Source organism: Muntiacus reevesi, chromosome 19 (assembly GCF_963930625.1).
Source record: "Muntiacus reevesi chromosome 19, mMunRee1.1, whole genome shotgun sequence".
NCBI lineage: Eukaryota > Metazoa > Chordata > Mammalia > Artiodactyla > Cervidae > Muntiacus > Muntiacus reevesi.
In genome coordinates this window covers 10,922,390-10,939,037 of record NC_089267.1, presented here as the reverse complement: position 1 = coordinate 10,939,037, position 16,648 = coordinate 10,922,390, and the positions used below count along the sequence as shown (strand labels likewise).

The window sequence follows — 16,648 nt, the reverse complement described above, 5'->3', positions numbered from 1 at the left end:
ACATATTTGTAAATATTTTCAATTTTTATTTCTTCTTTTGTATTGCTTGCTCATGCCCTTTATCCATTTTTAGAAGATGCCAAACTTTTTCTGAATGATACGATACTTTATCCTCCAAAATATTAAATATAATTATTTCTCAGTTGGTTTTAGTTAGTTGAATCATCTCTATTTTCTCACTTGTGAGAAAGAATTCAGTTATGAATTCTTCTTATTTGCCTCATCCATTTATCAGTGTTGTGGTTCTGGACTGTTCATTAGTTCTATAATAATTCTTGTTTCAAACCTCAGCTCCTAGGGATTTTCAGGCTTTTTCCTTTTAATCACATACACACACTGTTTAAAGAGTCAAACTGTTCTCTAAGCCTTGTTATCAGTATAAAATATTCCCAGTCTCTCTCTCTCTACTTCCCTTTCAAAATTTGCAATATTTTAACTTACTTTTCTTTACTTTTTGGCATTTGCATCCTTATCACTAAATATCATATTCATAAGACACCTTCCTTTTTTCAGTAATAGATATTATTATTGACCTCTGATTTTGCTTTCTCTGTCCTCCTATCTCCAGTACACACTTGACATTTTCTGTCATGCTGTTCTCCCAATATTATTATTTATATTATGATTATGCAATATTACTTGTAGTTTAGTACAATGGAATATTGTGATTACTTCTCATTTCTTGGACACTTTTCCTTTTCTCTACCCCCACTAAGTGTGTTTTAAAAAGTACTTGCTTACATTTTTATGTATTTTTATGCTAATTAAAACATCTCACTCTGTCCTGCTTGTCTAGTTCTTCTAAAAAATCAAACACACTAGGTTTACTATAGGTTTAGCTTATGAATCTGAAAGGCTACAATTTGAACAGGTTGCTTTTAAAGCAGTAGCTGTTTTCTTAGATTTTCCTTCACTACCATTCTGGGCATCCCATCTATTTCTCTCTTGTACGGAAGCATTAATTTACTGAATTTCATGTTCCTCCTTTTTAGTTCATAATTTTTAAGTTCACTTAGTTCATTTTGTTGAGGCATGTCCTCTAATAGGTTTCTGAATGATGCTGGGTATAAGGAAAATGTTTCGAGGCCCTTTTGGTCTGAACGTATATTAATTCTAGCCTCAAATTTACTAGATGACTTGGCTGGCTATTGTACTCCATGTTGGAAATCAATTGTTAATCAGAATTTTGAAGACAATGCTCATCTTCTGGATTCCACTATTATTACTGAAGAGTCCAGTGAGAATCACATTTTTAATAGTTTGGATACAATTATTTTTCCTCTTAGGAAAGTTGTGGGATTTTCTATCAATCTCTGGTACTGTAAAATGACATAATATTGTTTTTGTGTTTGAAATACTCTCATGAATTTGCTGACTACTCTGTGGGTCCTTTCAAGCTAGAATCTCATACCTTTCAGGAAGATATTTATTGCACATGTTACATATAATTTTCTCCATTTGTCACCTTTTATAATCTTCATTTATGGTATTTTTGCTAGTAGAAGTTTTTTGATTTATCTGACTTTGTTTTGGAAGTTCTTTCCCACTCCAAGAGTATAGAAACATTAAAGTGTTTTTCAGTATTTGTTAGTGTCTTTCTTTACCTCCTGTTTCTCTTTTACAATTGACTCCAAAACACTACTTTTTTGAGTTCTGAAGTAGGGAGGCAATTTCATTAATTTTTTTGCATAATAATATACTCACACCAACATTCTTGATTGACTAACCTATTGATTTTTCCATGCTATAAAATGCTACCCTTCTCCTACATTTGGATATACAGTAGACATTACATTGACAGAATCTTGATAATTCAGAGAGGTGACTAACTTTATTCATTTTACATCACGTGTCAAGCTGTTGCTGTTGTGTAGTCGTGTTTGACTCTGAGAGCCCTGAACTAACTGCAGCACGCCAGGCTTCCCTGTCCTTCACTACCTGCCTGAGTTTGTTCAAGTTCACATCCACTGAGTCGGTGATGCCATCCAACCATCTCATCCTCTGTCACCCCTTCTCCTCTTGCCCTCTACCTTTCCCAGAATCAGATCTTTTCCAGTGAGTTGGCTCTTCACATCAGATGGCCAAAGTATTGGACCTTCAGCTTCAGCCCCAGTCCTTCCAATGAATATCCAGGGTTGATTTCCTTTCAGATGGACTGGTTTGATCTCCTAGATATCCAAGGGACTCTCACGAGTCTCCTCCAGTACCACAGTCTGAAGGCATTAATTTTCGGCGCTCAATGGTTTTTACGTTCCAGCTCTCACATTCATACATGACCACTGGAAAACGACAGCTTTGACTATACAGACCTTCCTTTGTCAGCAAAGTTAGGAAAATGCATTAGAAATATGTATCAAGTTAGAAAAATGCATTAAAACTTAGAATAGTCATTTGAAACCAGCAATACTTGAGATAAAGTGTTCTTCTCACTTGTATTATCAATGCTATTATGCTACTTTAAATAATCTTGTCAACCATGAAACACTCATTTTCTTTCAGGAAAAAGTATTCTTACCCATTGCAGGGGTAGCAAGGGTCTGGCGACCAACAAGCTGGGCTGGTCCCAATCCATCAAGAAAATCACTGAATTGACTATCTGCGCCTAGTCTCACTCCAGGAAATATTAAACTATTGGCAAAAGGACAAAAATAAAAACATTAGATCTCCTAGAATTTTTTTCATTACTTTCCATTAGAATATCGTTCTGAATATGAATCAAACTGTATTTGGGTAACTGGTTTACTTACTGATTCTTTGCATTTCCACTGAACCAAGCATATGAGGCTCAGTGCTGAATGAGAAAAGGTCTAGCCTATCAATTTACAGAATATTCATCAGAGTTCCCTGTGCTACACAGTAGGTCCTCGTTGGTTATCCACTTTAAATACAGCAGTGTGTACATGTCAATCCTGAACTCCCAGTACATCCCTCCCTTCTGTTCACCTGAAACTAAGACAACATTGTTAATCAACTATACTCCAATATAAAATAGAAAGGTTTTAAAAAAGACATACTGAGGAGGGCTTAGTTAAAGTTTTTAATGCAGTAAGTTTTTGGCACATTTTACAATACAAATCCCTACATAAATGTATGACTAACTTAAGATATAAGATGTGATATTTTATGTCATGACCTACTTAAATAATTGCTCATGAGCATGAAGTAACAATAAAGTGCTAAATTTTGAGAAACATTTAATAATTTCTTGAATAAATATTATTTGAAATATTCAGTTCAGTCGCTCAGTTGTGTCTGACTCTTTGCGACCCAATAGACTACAGCATGCCAGGCCTCCGTGTCCATCACCAACTCTCAGAGTTTGCTCAAACTCATGTCCATTGAGTCAGTGATGCCATCCAACCATCTCATCCTCTGTTGTCCCCTTCTCCTCCCACCTTCAGTCTTTCCCAGCATCAGGGTCTTTTCCAAGGAGTCAGTTCTTTGCATCAGCTGGTATTGGAATTTCAGCTTCAGCATCAGTCCTTCCAATGAATATTAGGACTGATTTCCATGAAGATTGACTTTGCAGTCAAGGGACTCTCAAGAGTGTTCTCCAGCATCACAGTTTAAAAGCATCAGTTCTTTAGCCTTCAGCTTTCTTTATAGTCTATCTATCACATCCATTCATGACTACTGCAAAAACCATAGGTTTGACTAGATGGACTTTTGTTGGCAAAGTAATGTCTGCTTTTTAATATGCTGTCTAGGTTGGTCATAGCTTTTCTTCCAAGGAGCAAGCATCTTTTAATTTCATGGCTACACTCACCATCTGCAGTGATTTTGGAGCCCCCCAGAATAAAATCTCTCACTGTTTCCATTGTTTCCCCATCTATTTGCCATGAAGTGATAGGACCAGATGCAATGATCTTAGTTTTCAGCATGTTGAGATTTAAGTCAACATTTTCACTCTCCTTCACTTTCATCAAGAGGCTCTTTAGTTCCTCTTTGCTTTCTGCCATAAGGATGGTGTCATCTGAGTATCTGAGATTATTGATATTTTTCCCAGCAATCTTGATTCCAGCTTGTGCTTCATCCAGCCGGGCATTTCACAGGATGTACGCTGAATAGAAGTTAAGTAAGCAAGGTGACAATATACAGCCTTGATGGACTCCTTTCCCGATTGTTAACCAGTCTGTTGTTCCATGTCCAGTTGCAACTGTTGCTTCTCGACTTGCATACAGACTTCTCAGGAGGAAGGTAAGGTGGTTTAGTAGTCCCATCTCTTGAACAATCTTCCACAGTTTATCGTGATTCACACAGTCAAAGACTTTGGTGTAGTCAATAAAGTAGAAGTAGATATTTTTCTGGAGCTCTCTTGCTTTATTGATGATCCAACAGATGTTGTCAATTTGACCTCTGGTTCCTCTGAATTTTCTAAATCTAGCTTGAACATCTGAAAGTTCACGGTTCATATACTGTTGAAGCCTGGCTTGGAGCATTTTGAGCATTACTTTGCTAGTGTGTGAGATGTGTGCAATTGTGCGGTAGTTTGAACATTCTTTGGCATTGCCTTTCTTTGGAATTGAAATGAAGACTGACTTTTTCCTGTCCTGTGGCCACTGCTGAGTTTTCCAAATTTTGGAAATTTGAGCGTAGCACTGGCATATTAAGTGTAGCACTTTCACAGCATCATCTTTTCGGATCTGAAGTAGCTCAACTGGAATTCTATTACCTCCACTAGCTTTGTTGACAGTGATGCTTCCTAACACCCACTTAACTTCGCATCCCAGGATGTGACTCTAGGTGAGTGATCACAGCATCATGGTTATCTGGGTCATGAAGATCTTTTTCATATAGATCTCCTGTGCATTCTTGCCACCTCTTCTTAATATCTTCTGCTTCTGTTAGGTTCATACCATTCCTGTCCTCTATTGTGTCCATCTTTGCATGAAATGTTCTCTCTCTCTCTCTAGTTTGTAATATTGAATAAATATTATTTGAAAACAGATTCTTATTTACAAATCAAAATGCTTAATTTCTTCAGTTTTGAATGAATTAACATTTTGAATGAATTAAAATGTCGTATTATATGAGATTTGTATTTAAATTAAATGGAAGTAAGTTGGTTGAAGTTTGTCTGTTTCTCACCATGCCTGCCTGAAACCCCAGGCTATATCTTTACCCAGAGCAGGGACTGTGCTGCTGTAACTGATGTCTCCAGGGTAACAAACCCACTCCAGTACTCTTTCCTGGAAAATCCCATGGACAGAGGAGCCTGGTAGGCTGCAGTCCATGGGGTCTCTAGGAGTCAGACACAACTGAGCGACTTCACTTTCACTTTTCACTTTCATGCATTGGAGAAGGAAATGGCAACCCACTCCAGTGTTCTTGCCTGGAGAATCCCAGGGATGGGGGAGCCTGGTGGGCTGCCGTCTATGGGGTCGCACAGAGTCAGACACGACTGAAGTGACTTAGCAGCAGCAGCCTGTTTACATAGTTTAACTTCAATAAGTAATTTTTTGGAATAAACAGTTTTCTACAAGTGTTGATTGTTTCCAATGTGGTAGTGAAGGACAGGGAAATCTGGCACGCTGCAGTCCGTGGGGTCGCAAAGAGTTAAACTCGACTGAACGACTGAACAGCAACCATGTGCTTTCATGCATACTATTTCTTCAAAATCAAAGGAACTAGACAGAGCATCAATTATTATTCTATCCAGAGACCATAAAATAAATCTGTGAGACGTTAAGTGGTTTATCCATGGTGGAAGTATGGCTAGGTTTGTCAATTTTTAAAAAGATTTTATTCGAGTATAGTTGATTTACAATGCTGTGTTACTTTCTGCGGTACAGCAAAGTGAATCAGTTATATGTATCTGGATATGTACATATGTCCACCCGCTTTTAGGTCCTTTTCCCCTATAGGCCATTACAGAGAATCAAATAGAGCTCCTTGTGCTATACAGTAGGTTCCTATTAGTTATTGATTTTATATATATATATACACACACACATATATATATATACACACATATATATATAGTAGTGGGTGTATGTTAATCCCAATCTACACTTGTTGATTTTTATATCAGAAAACAGTGCCTCCAGTTTTTAATTTGCTCATTGCTTTATAATACTTATACAAATATTGGTATTATGTCAGCAAACTTAACTCCATAAATTTATGCCTTCTGATTTTTATTCCTGGCTGTATCTTGCTGGGAGAATGCATACCCATCATTGGATCAAATAGAGGGACTCACTACTTTCAGGAACGGGAAACCATATCGTGAACATTAACTTGGCGAAATTTATTTTATTTTCTGAACCAAATTAAAAATGCCAGTAAAATAAAATAAATTATTTAATAATGAATAGGTAAAAGATACTTGCATGGTAATACATAATTATAGAAAACTTGCACATGGTCAATCCCCAAGTAACCCACTGCAGGATAATACTTAATTATTTGTAAGATTTATCACTTCAGTAACCTGTCAACCATCAAACTATCAACCATTAAAACCATTATTTCAGTTTCACCAGAAAAATTCTCAAGCATAAGAAAAATGCAGATTTTGTGTAAAAAAATCATACCAAGTAAACAAAAATCTAGTAATATTTTTTTCCAAACTAATTAATTTCAAGATTAATGAAAACTCTTTCATCAGAAAAATAACTAAGTAGGTAGATCCTGGGCATTTTTCCTAAGGTGAAAATGAAATTGTGATGTTTTAAAAATAGGAAAAATAAGTTGCTATTATAAGAATGTTAGACTTCCAACAACTTGAATCCCAAAATAGTTACAGAAAAGCAGGAATATGGACAATTAGTTTCATTTGTCTACATTCTAATTCAGATTTTGGTAACTGGGCCAGACAATGAAATTCCCATCTGAAAGAAGCCATTAAATGTGGCATTTCTACCATAAGCCTCTGGTCATGGGCTTTTCTGAGCCTTTCTGGATAACAAAAAATCAGTGTATTCATGTTAAACTGCCATTTCCTCATCCCTTTGAGAGGTCTGAGTGACCAGGGGCAGGGGTGTGTTCATGGGTCTGTATCCTAAGAGGTCAGGCTGTTTTAAAATCGGGTGGAGAGGGAGGTGGGAGGGGATATCAGAATGGGGAATACATGTAACTCCATGGCTGATTCATGTCAATGTATGACAAAACCCACTGCAATGTTGTGAAGTAATTAGCCTCCAAATAATAAAACTAAATGAAAAAAAAAATTAAAAAGAAACAAAAAAATAAAAAATAAAATGGATGGTTGAAGTCCCGGTTGTACAAAGCAACTGCAGGATGACCTGGGGGCCTTGTTCACCTCCCAGTGACTCGGGACCCTCGACTCTAGGCCAGGTGCTGTGCTGACCCACTTACTTCCCCTCGGAGCTGTAGCTGTTGATGCTGCCATCTGTGGACTCCCGGCTTGGCTGCCTCACCATCTTCCTCATCTCAGCTGCCATTCCCGTCTCCGTGCTTCTCTGGATGGTGCTTTTCAACTTCTTGTGGCCTGACTCTGGCAGGAGAGAGTAAAAGCAACTCTAAGTTGCTGCTTTTTTTTTTCCCCCAGACAGTTCCCCTGGATATCGATTCTGCAAGTACAATAGTTAATTATGCATAGAATTCAAGTTTTACTCACAAAAATAATGTCTAAGAAAATACCCTGATGAATTCATCTCTTTGCTACAGTATGCTCTGGCTAAGGAGGCGGCAGTAGAAGGCAGACCACTGCCCGGTTTCAGAGACCACCTGACTCCCAATGAGCCAAAATGCATCCCTGCATTATGGCTGCTCAAGTCGTCAGCTTCAGTGAAAACTGGATTTTGCACTGAACTGTTCCATGAAAGCTAACAGGTTTCTTCTCATCTGGAAAGTTCCAACTGCATGGAGACAGATCTGAATGACTGGGAATGTCCTCGACAGAAGAGGCACTTGGAACCCAGCATGGAGAATGCCACTGTTTTGGTATAGCCAGCTATTCACAATCCTCATAAAAGAAAAAAAAAACACACAGCATTTTATTCAATGTTTTCTGTAACACTTTAGCATACAGGATCTCATCTGAGGTGGCACAGAGGTTACCCACATAGGGCTCATTACTGTGGCATTTCCACTTGCTAGAGGTGCTTTCACAGGATACATTTTTAGAGCTTGAAATGCTAGTGAAAGGGTAGGAATCTGTTTGATTTTATTGTTTCTAACTTGTCCTCTACAAAGCAATTTGTGCTCCTACCAACTATCATGTGGATGCATCTCTTTTCCCACCTATGGCCCGAGATTCCCCACCTGCGCTCCTTCCCCACCTAGGGCCCTAGATTCCCCATCTGTGCTCCCTCTGATTTCTGTCTCACCCACTGGGCTCAAGGCAGGGACTTCACCTATGGCCATGATAGCTGCCAGTTAGCTTAGTTTGGGTGTTTGCGTGTGTCTGTGGCTCCTCTTTAGATGTCGCTCCTGTATGAAGTCGCCATGAAAAGCAACATTTCATCTCTGCCTGCCTGCCAGCGCCACACACCTGAGGGCAAGGGGCAAGCCCCCACGCCATGCTACCCAAGTGAGCCAGTCAGAATCCTGACAAGTGTTTACCCCAGGCAACCCGAGGAAATAAACGAGGGTAGAACACCAAATTCTACTGAAAATAATGAAGTTCATAGCTAGAATAATGAAAGCAAACTTTATATGTAAATGGACGGGAGGATGCTGGGAACTAGAGAGAAATGGTTAAGAGGATCAGCCACAAGGATCTTTTCATTAAGGTGTTCATTTATCCACTCAGTCAGCATTCCTTCCATCCATTCACCCTTTGTTTTATTCATCCATCCATCCTTTCATCCATTCATTTATCCACCCATTCCTCCATCCATCCATCCTTCTTTCTATACATCCATCCATCCTTTTATCCACCCATCCTTCCTTCCCTCCATCCTTCCATGCATGCATCCATCCATCCCTAGCCCCATCCATACATTTATGCTCCATCCTTTATTCTATTCATCCATCCTTCCCTCCTTCCAACCATCTTTCCTTCATTCTTCCATCTATCCTTCCACCCATCCATTTATCCCTCCCTCCCTCTTTCCATCCCTTCCTCCATCCAACCCTCCATTCAACAAATATTTACTAAATACCAACATACCAACCAGGTGTCCCACACTGTTCTAGATTCTGGGTAAACACTGCCAAATGACAAATTTCCTGTCATCATGGAACTCACATACATGTATGTATACACAAGAAAGGCAATTAACAAGTCAACAAATATGTAACAGGTCTGGTAATAACTGCTATGGACAAAAACAGGCAAGAGAAGGGATGGAGATTGATGGAGCAGAGCAGCAGTTTTATAAAAAAGGGGTCAGGGTCTCATCAAACATTGGTCTGGAGGATGTGAGGGGACCAGAAAGTGGCCCCCAAAGCTGGATTGGTCCTGGAGGCTGTGAGTGATGGTGGTCTGGTCATCAGCCGCCAGTCCACAGGTTTCCTCTGTGGCGTTTCCAGTTCTGATGTCGACTCCGGCCAGGAGGCTGTGTGCGCCTGGCTGTCCAGATGACAGAGGTACTATCAGAGCCTGGCTTCTCCTGCCTCTCCTAACACCTGCTACACATGCTTGTAGTGATATATGTGTTTGATGAATGAAAAGAAAACATTTAAGAGTTATTTATCAATTTGTATTTTTCAAGTTTTCTCAAAGAGGGGTATGTCTACAGGGTGTCCCCAAATCCTTACAGCAGTTTTAAACCATCATAGCTTCCAAATAAATGTTTAAGTGCTACACATTTTGCAAAAACATCATGTATGAGATTGGTTATTGGACTTTCTTTTATACTTATTTAATTTTGCGTATTTGAGTAATATATTTGTAGAGTTTTTGTATTAAGCCTTCTAAAGATTGAAGTCATGGGCCGATACCTTGTCTTACTCATGTTAAGAAATATTCAACCGAGTTTTGAAGCACTCACTATATAACCATATAAAGGCCTAGGTAACAGCTGGATGAGCAATTCTAGCTCTGAATCTGTCTGATTTATATTCAAAAGGCTCTCATATTATCTGGAATGTAAGGGTTGGAAGGATCAGAATTTTACAGTTGTGGAAACTGTACAAAAGAGAAGTATAATTCATGCAACAAGTAACTGTCGAGCACTTGAACTGGTCCTCACCTTTCTGCATGCTGGTGATAGAGCAGTAAATGCAACTGACTCTGACCTCTGCCCGATGGAGCTTACATTCTAGTGGGAACAATGACTTCTTTGGTATCCCCCTCATTAGCCTGGAAGCTAGATGAGAAACCTGATTTTCTGACCCTCAGTCTTGTGATCATTCCATTATACCACAGTTTAGGAAAACACAGAGTTTGATCTGATTGACTTTACAAACAAAACAAAAGTTTAGTTACAGATATTTTCATGGTTGCATTTTCATATGGGCTTACAGATTCATTTGAAAGCACTGATAAAATTACACATATTCTATACAAGTTCATATAATTATCTGTATTCATCCCTCTGTGCCATGATTGGAGTCAGAGAAGGCAACCCATGCCAGTATTCTTGCCTAGAAAATCCCATGGACAGAGGATCCCAGTGGGCTGCAGTCCATGGGATTGCAAAAGCAGACACGACTGAGCTACTGAGCATGCATGCTATAATTATAGAATAAATATGCTATACATATGACATTTTTAATACCAATATAATGTATTAAACCACTAAATATTATAAAATATTGTTATGCCTATTAAAGATGCCATCAGTATTTAATAACTACTTGTATCCACTGAAGAATCACTAACCTGAAAAAGACATTAAATCTATGGGCAAATGACGTCATGAGACCTTTGACATGAAACCCTGTCCCAAGTACTATACAAAGAACAAAAGGATTAGAAAACCAGTATGTTTTAATATTCTACATTCACAGACACGTAAAAGTTAGTAAAATGCATAATATGGCGGGGGGCAATACTTTACTCACGCTTTGGAAAAATAGACATGCTCTCATAGAATATTCCAAAATGTGTCCTGCTTACATATGAACTTTCACTTTTCATATTTAGAAATGCTGCATTTAGAAACAACCTATAGATGTATTAATTCATTCTGCAAATGCTTATTAAGCATCAAAGGCCTATAATCTGATAACCTGATAGCATTTTAGCTGTCAAAGTCACACAAGTGATAGGAGAGCGCATCCAGTAAACAGCTAAAGCAAGCCAGGTAACATGACAATTCTGGACAAATACCATATATCGCTTATAGGCAGAATGTGAAAAAAGATACAAATGAACTCATTTACAAACAGACTCACAGACATAGAAGATAAATTTATGGTTACCAAAGGGGAAATGCAGGGGGAGAGATGAATCAGGAGTTTGAGATTGATACATACAGTACTACATATTAATATATTAATAAAACAGATAATTAATAAGGATCTGTGGAACTCTGCTCAATGTTATGCAGCATGGAGAGGAGGGGAGTTTGGGGGAGACTGGATACATGGATATCTATCACTAAGTCCCTTGGCTATTCACCTGAAACTATCAGCACTGTTAATCAGCTATATACCAATACAAAATAAAAAGTTAAAAAATAACCTGCTGTACAGTCCTGGGAACTGGATTCAATATCTTGCATATTGTATTTTATGTATTGTATACTGTATCATCTATCTTGGCTATTCACCTGAAACTATCAGCATTGTTAATCAGCTATATACCAATACAAAATAAAAAGTTAAAAAATAACCTGCTGTACAGTCCTGGGAACTGGATTCAATATCTTGCATATTGTATTTTATGTAATGTATACTGTATCATCTATCTTGTATACTGTACTCAATATCTTGTAATAACCTATTCTTTACCACAGGGAAAGGAATCTGAAGAAGAATAGATAGAAAGATGACAGATAGATACTCAATCACTTTGTTGTACACCTGAGATTAATATGACATTGTAAATCAACTGTATTTCTACTTAAAAATAAATAAAGATCATATAAACGGAGCAGTAATGACTTTAGACTCTGGATTAGTTCAGTTGCTCAGTTGTATCGGACTCTTTTGCGACCCCATTGACTGTACCATGCCAGGTTTCCCTGTCCATCACCACTTCCTGGAGCTTGGTCAAACTTACATCCATTTAGTCAGTGATGCCATCCAACCATCTCATCTTCTGTCGTCCCCTTCTCCTCCTGCCTTCAATCTTTCCCAGAATCAGGGTCTTTTCCAATAATTGAGTTCTTCATATCAGGTGGCCAAAGTCTTGAAGTTTCAGCTTCAGCATCAGTTCTTCCAAAGAATATTCAAGACTGATTTCCTTTAGGATGGACTGGTTGGATCTCCTTGCAGTTCAAGGGACTCTCAAGAGTCTTCTCCAACACCACAGTTCAAAAGCATCAATTCTTCAGTGCTCAGCTTTCTTTATAGTTCAACTCTCACATCCATACATGACTACTGGAAAAACCATAGCCTTGACTAGATGGACCTCTGTCGGCAAAGTAATGTCTGTTCTTTTTAATATACTGTCTAGGTTTATCACAGCTTTTCTCCCAAGGAACAAGCATCTTTTAACTTCATGGCTACAGTCACAATCTGCAGTGATTTTGGAGTCCAAGAAAATAAAGTCTGTCACTGTTTTCATTGTTTCCCCATCTATTTGCCATGAAGTGATGGGACTGGATGTGATGATGTTAGTTTTTTCAATGGTGAGTTTTAGTCCAGATTTTTTACTTTCCTCTTTCACTTTCATCAAGAGACTCTTTAGTTCCTCTTTGCTTTCTGCCATGAGAGTGGTGTTATTTGCATATCTGAGGTTATTGTATTTCTCCTGGCACTCTTAATTTCAGCTTGTGCTTCATCCAGCCCAGTTTTCTGCATGATGTATATTGCATATAGTTAAATAAGCAGGGTGACAATATACAGCCTTGACGTACTCCTTTCCCGATTTGGAACCAGTCTGTTGTTCCATGTCCGGTTCTAACTGCTGCTTCTTGACCAGCATACAGATTTCTCAGGAGGCAGTTAAGGTGGTCTGGTATTCCCATCTCTTTAAGAAATTTCCACAGATTTTTTAAATCCAGCTTGAACCTCTGGAAGATCATGGTTCATGTACCTTTGAAGCCTGGCTTGGAGAATTTTGAGCATTACTTTGCTAGCATGTGAGATGAGTGCAATTGTGCAGTAGTTTGAACATTCTTTGGCATTGCTTTTCTTTGGAAATAGAATGAAAATTGACTTTTTCCAGTCCCATGTCCACTGCTAAGTTTTCCAACTTTGCTGACACATTGAATGCAGCACTTTCACAGCATCATCTTTTAGGATTTGAAATAGTTCAACCGGAATTCCATCTGAATATCATCTGGATACTGGATATCATCACAGAAAAATGAAGAAGAGCCTGTCGCATTGAGAGAGTTCCTTTTGATCAGTTGGGCGAGCAGGTGATTTGGAGACAAGGAGGCTGCCATGCAAGTCTCTGGGGGAGGGCCAGTCCAGGCAGAGGAGCCAGAGACGGACAGTGAGGAGGGCCAGGAGAGCCCAGGTGACAGACTACGCACAGGGAGAGGAGGAGATTGAGAGGCTCGGGATCTGCTGGGTGGCTGCCTGCACTCTGTGCTTGAGTGTGGGGGGAACCCAGGGCCTGGTCCTGTTCTGATCCCCCCTCTCACAGGGTCACCGAGCCCCTGTGTGGGGCTGAGCTCCTGGAGCAGGAGTGGAGGAGGTGGAGAAGCTCTCTCCCTGAGGAGGGAAATGGAGACCGTTTTCGGAGAGCAGCAGGGCAGATCAGCGGGCAGAGGCTTTGAGCTTCTCTTGCAGTGTAGCTGACAGCTCTCCCGTTCATCCATGTGCAAGTGGCTCAGAAGAACGGGAGGAATCAGAAACTTCCAGGTTTTCAGTTAGGATAACCAGTGGGAGGGGCTTCTGGGGTGGCTCAGTGGTGAAGAATCTGCCTGCCAAAACAGGCAGATGAGGGTTCGATCCCTGGGTCGGGAAGATCCCCTGGAGAAGGAAGCAACAACCCACTCCAGTCTTCTTACCTGGGAAATCCCACGGATGGGGGAGCCTGGTGGACCACAGTCCATGGGGTCTCAAAGAGTCAGACACGGCTGTGATTAAACAACAATGATGACAACTAGTTGGATGCCAGTGTCACTTACGGGGAGGGGAACTCATGGGTGGTGGAAACTCTGGGTTCTCCAGTGGATGACTGAGGAGCTCGCGCAATAACTGCGTGGAGTGTACAGAAGGAAGAAGATGTAGGATCAGGACCAGAGGGTCAGGTCGGGGCCAGAGAGGCAGGAGGTGGGCAGACAGACAGGATGCACTGGCAGGCAGGTGGGATAAAGATCCAGGGTACCAGTTTAACCTCCAGGGAACACAGAGAGATACACAGGGGAGTCGGAGCAGAGCCCAGGATATTTTCACATTTGAGGTCCAGAAGAAAATCAAGGCAAGAAAATCAAGAAAATCAAGGGGTCTCCATGGGAAGACCTTTTCAGGAGAAAAAGAGGTGAGTGTCATGGTGCAGAAATCAGAAGAATAAGGCATTTCAGCAAGTAAGATAATTAACTGTTGATGACTGCTTAGAATTTTAGTCAGAAGTAGACCTATAGAGTTGATGACGGGGCTGCCTCCACAGCAACACTGATTTCAAGGGGAGCTGGGGACAAGTCAAAAGAGAGAACCAGAGATAAGGAGGCAGAGAGGCTGCAGGACCATTTCCAAAAGGTTTGCAGTGACTAAGAGGGTATTTGGAGAGTCATACAAGATGAGGGCAGGCTGTCTATTTTTCAAAGATGTTAGAGCTTGTTTCTATGCAGATGGGAATCCAGAAATGCACAGGGTGAAGTACAACAGTTTTAGGTGTAATATCATGGGTTGGAGAGGTGAATAAAGATAAATAATGTCCAAAAAATCACCTTCCAATCAATGCAGTATCTAACCATCAAATGAAAAGTCAATTCCATCCATCAACTGGAAATATCAGTAAAAGAATATGACTTAATGGATTAAACAATTTGAATTCGAAAGATAAATATAAATGTCTTTCTTTTTTTGTTTTTTTTCTTAATCAGACATTTTTATTTGACTATTTTTTTATTAGGGATATCAACTCATAGAAACAACAGAGGAAGTGATCATTTTGGTTATCTTGAAAGTAACCACTGAGCTCAGTGATAAGATTAATTTTTTTTTAATATGTACAGTGCAAAATTCAGTTGTTTTTAAACAGAAAAGTTGTTGTGGTTAATGTGATCTGTTTTGTTTATTCATTCCTTTATTAACTTATTCAAGGAACTTTTCCCTGAATGTTTCAGGCCAGTGCTGCCTATGTACACTTGGAAAGGCAAGAGTCCCAGACTCCAGGCAGCTCGCGGCCTTGTAGGAGGGACGGGCAAGCACTGATCCTGAAGGGTCAGTGAAACACGGAGGATTTATTTCATATGTATTGAGCTTTGGGTTTTATCTAATGTAATGCTACTGACACAGAGAGAAGACAGAGCAAGAGAGAGAACGGTTTAGACAGTGAGGGGTCTGCTGCTTGCTCGACCAGTAAATGAGCAGTAACCTGGCAGAATCAGGAGGTGAGAAATGCAAAACTTCTCTTCCTTCACTTTTGTCAGCTCCTCAAGAGAATCCCTGAGTTTATGTGTCTCTGTGTGTGCTGGTCGCTCAGTCCTGTCCGACTCTCTGCGACCCCATAGATGGCAGCCCACCAGGCCTCTCTGTTCCTGGGATTCTCTAGGCAAGAATACTGGAGTGGGTTGCCATTTCCTTCCCCAGGGACTCTTCCTGACTCTGACCCAGGTATCAAACCTGGGTCTTCTGCATTGCAGGAGGATTTTTTACTGTCTGAGCCACTAGGAGGCCCTCCAGAGTTTATGATGATCTCTAATAAAATACATTGCCTAAACGCAAACCAACCACTTTATCTAGTGTGTAAAGAAAGCAGCAGCAAAACAGGCTAAGTGATGGGACTGGACTCCCTGAGACACTACAGGTTGATATCCAAGGGATTTTTCAAAGACAATTTTAACTCTGTACAGATAGTGAAGGGGCAGTTGTGTCTCATGCCAGGAGAGCATCGTATGTAAAGGTCTCGAGTGAGGGGGGGGCATGGTCCCTTGAAGTGGGTACATTTCTGGGTTGACTCAAGTTAACTTCAAGTTGACACTGTGAGTGGCGAGTGCAGAGAGGGAGTTCTCTATGTGACCTCTGACCTGATGCTCTCAGGATGCATGGTTACGTACCACCTGGGTGGCTGGGGCTGCTCTCAGCCACATTCTATCCTCATTGACATCAAATTCTTGGCCCCCCAGGGCCACACACAGCTGTGTGTACTCTGGATTGTGCACAATACAACACGGATCTCTAGTGATCCATTTTTACAAGAAAAGACCCAGCAGTTCTCCTGTTGCTGTCAGACATTCCAATGTTGTGGCAACCACACAGTCGGAACACATTTATTAGGCAGTCTGTTCCAACGGTGCCACAGTGGAGTTTCTGGGTATTTTTAAACAAACAAAAATGTTCCTTTTGTGCTGGGCCAAGGTTCTTGAATATACCTCACCCCACTCCAGATAAGTACAACTTGTAAAAGTTTCATAAGTCTGAAGAATATTTTTAGAACACTGCATGAGAGTTCCTGCACTTTTATGGCTTCCCTCATTCATTCTCCAGTTTAATCCTACAAGCCATAAAG

General features: G+C 40.1%; 1 protein-coding gene across 41 annotated transcripts in view; it reads right to left on the bottom strand.

Annotated features, from left to right (window-relative positions):
• Positions 1-16,648, bottom strand: part of RIMS1 (regulating synaptic membrane exocytosis 1) — a 592,480-nt gene that overhangs the window by 3,991 nt on the left and 571,841 nt on the right. For all 41 annotated transcript variants that reach the window (XM_065911744.1, XM_065911753.1, XM_065911751.1 and 38 more), the window contains 2 exons: positions 7,321-7,459; positions 2,516-2,628 (listed from right to left, as the gene is read on the bottom strand). In XM_065911744.1, coding sequence (XP_065767816.1) covers positions 2,516-2,628; positions 7,321-7,459 — 252 coding nt within the window. The remainder of the gene's footprint in view (positions 1-2,515; positions 2,629-7,320; positions 7,460-16,648) is intronic.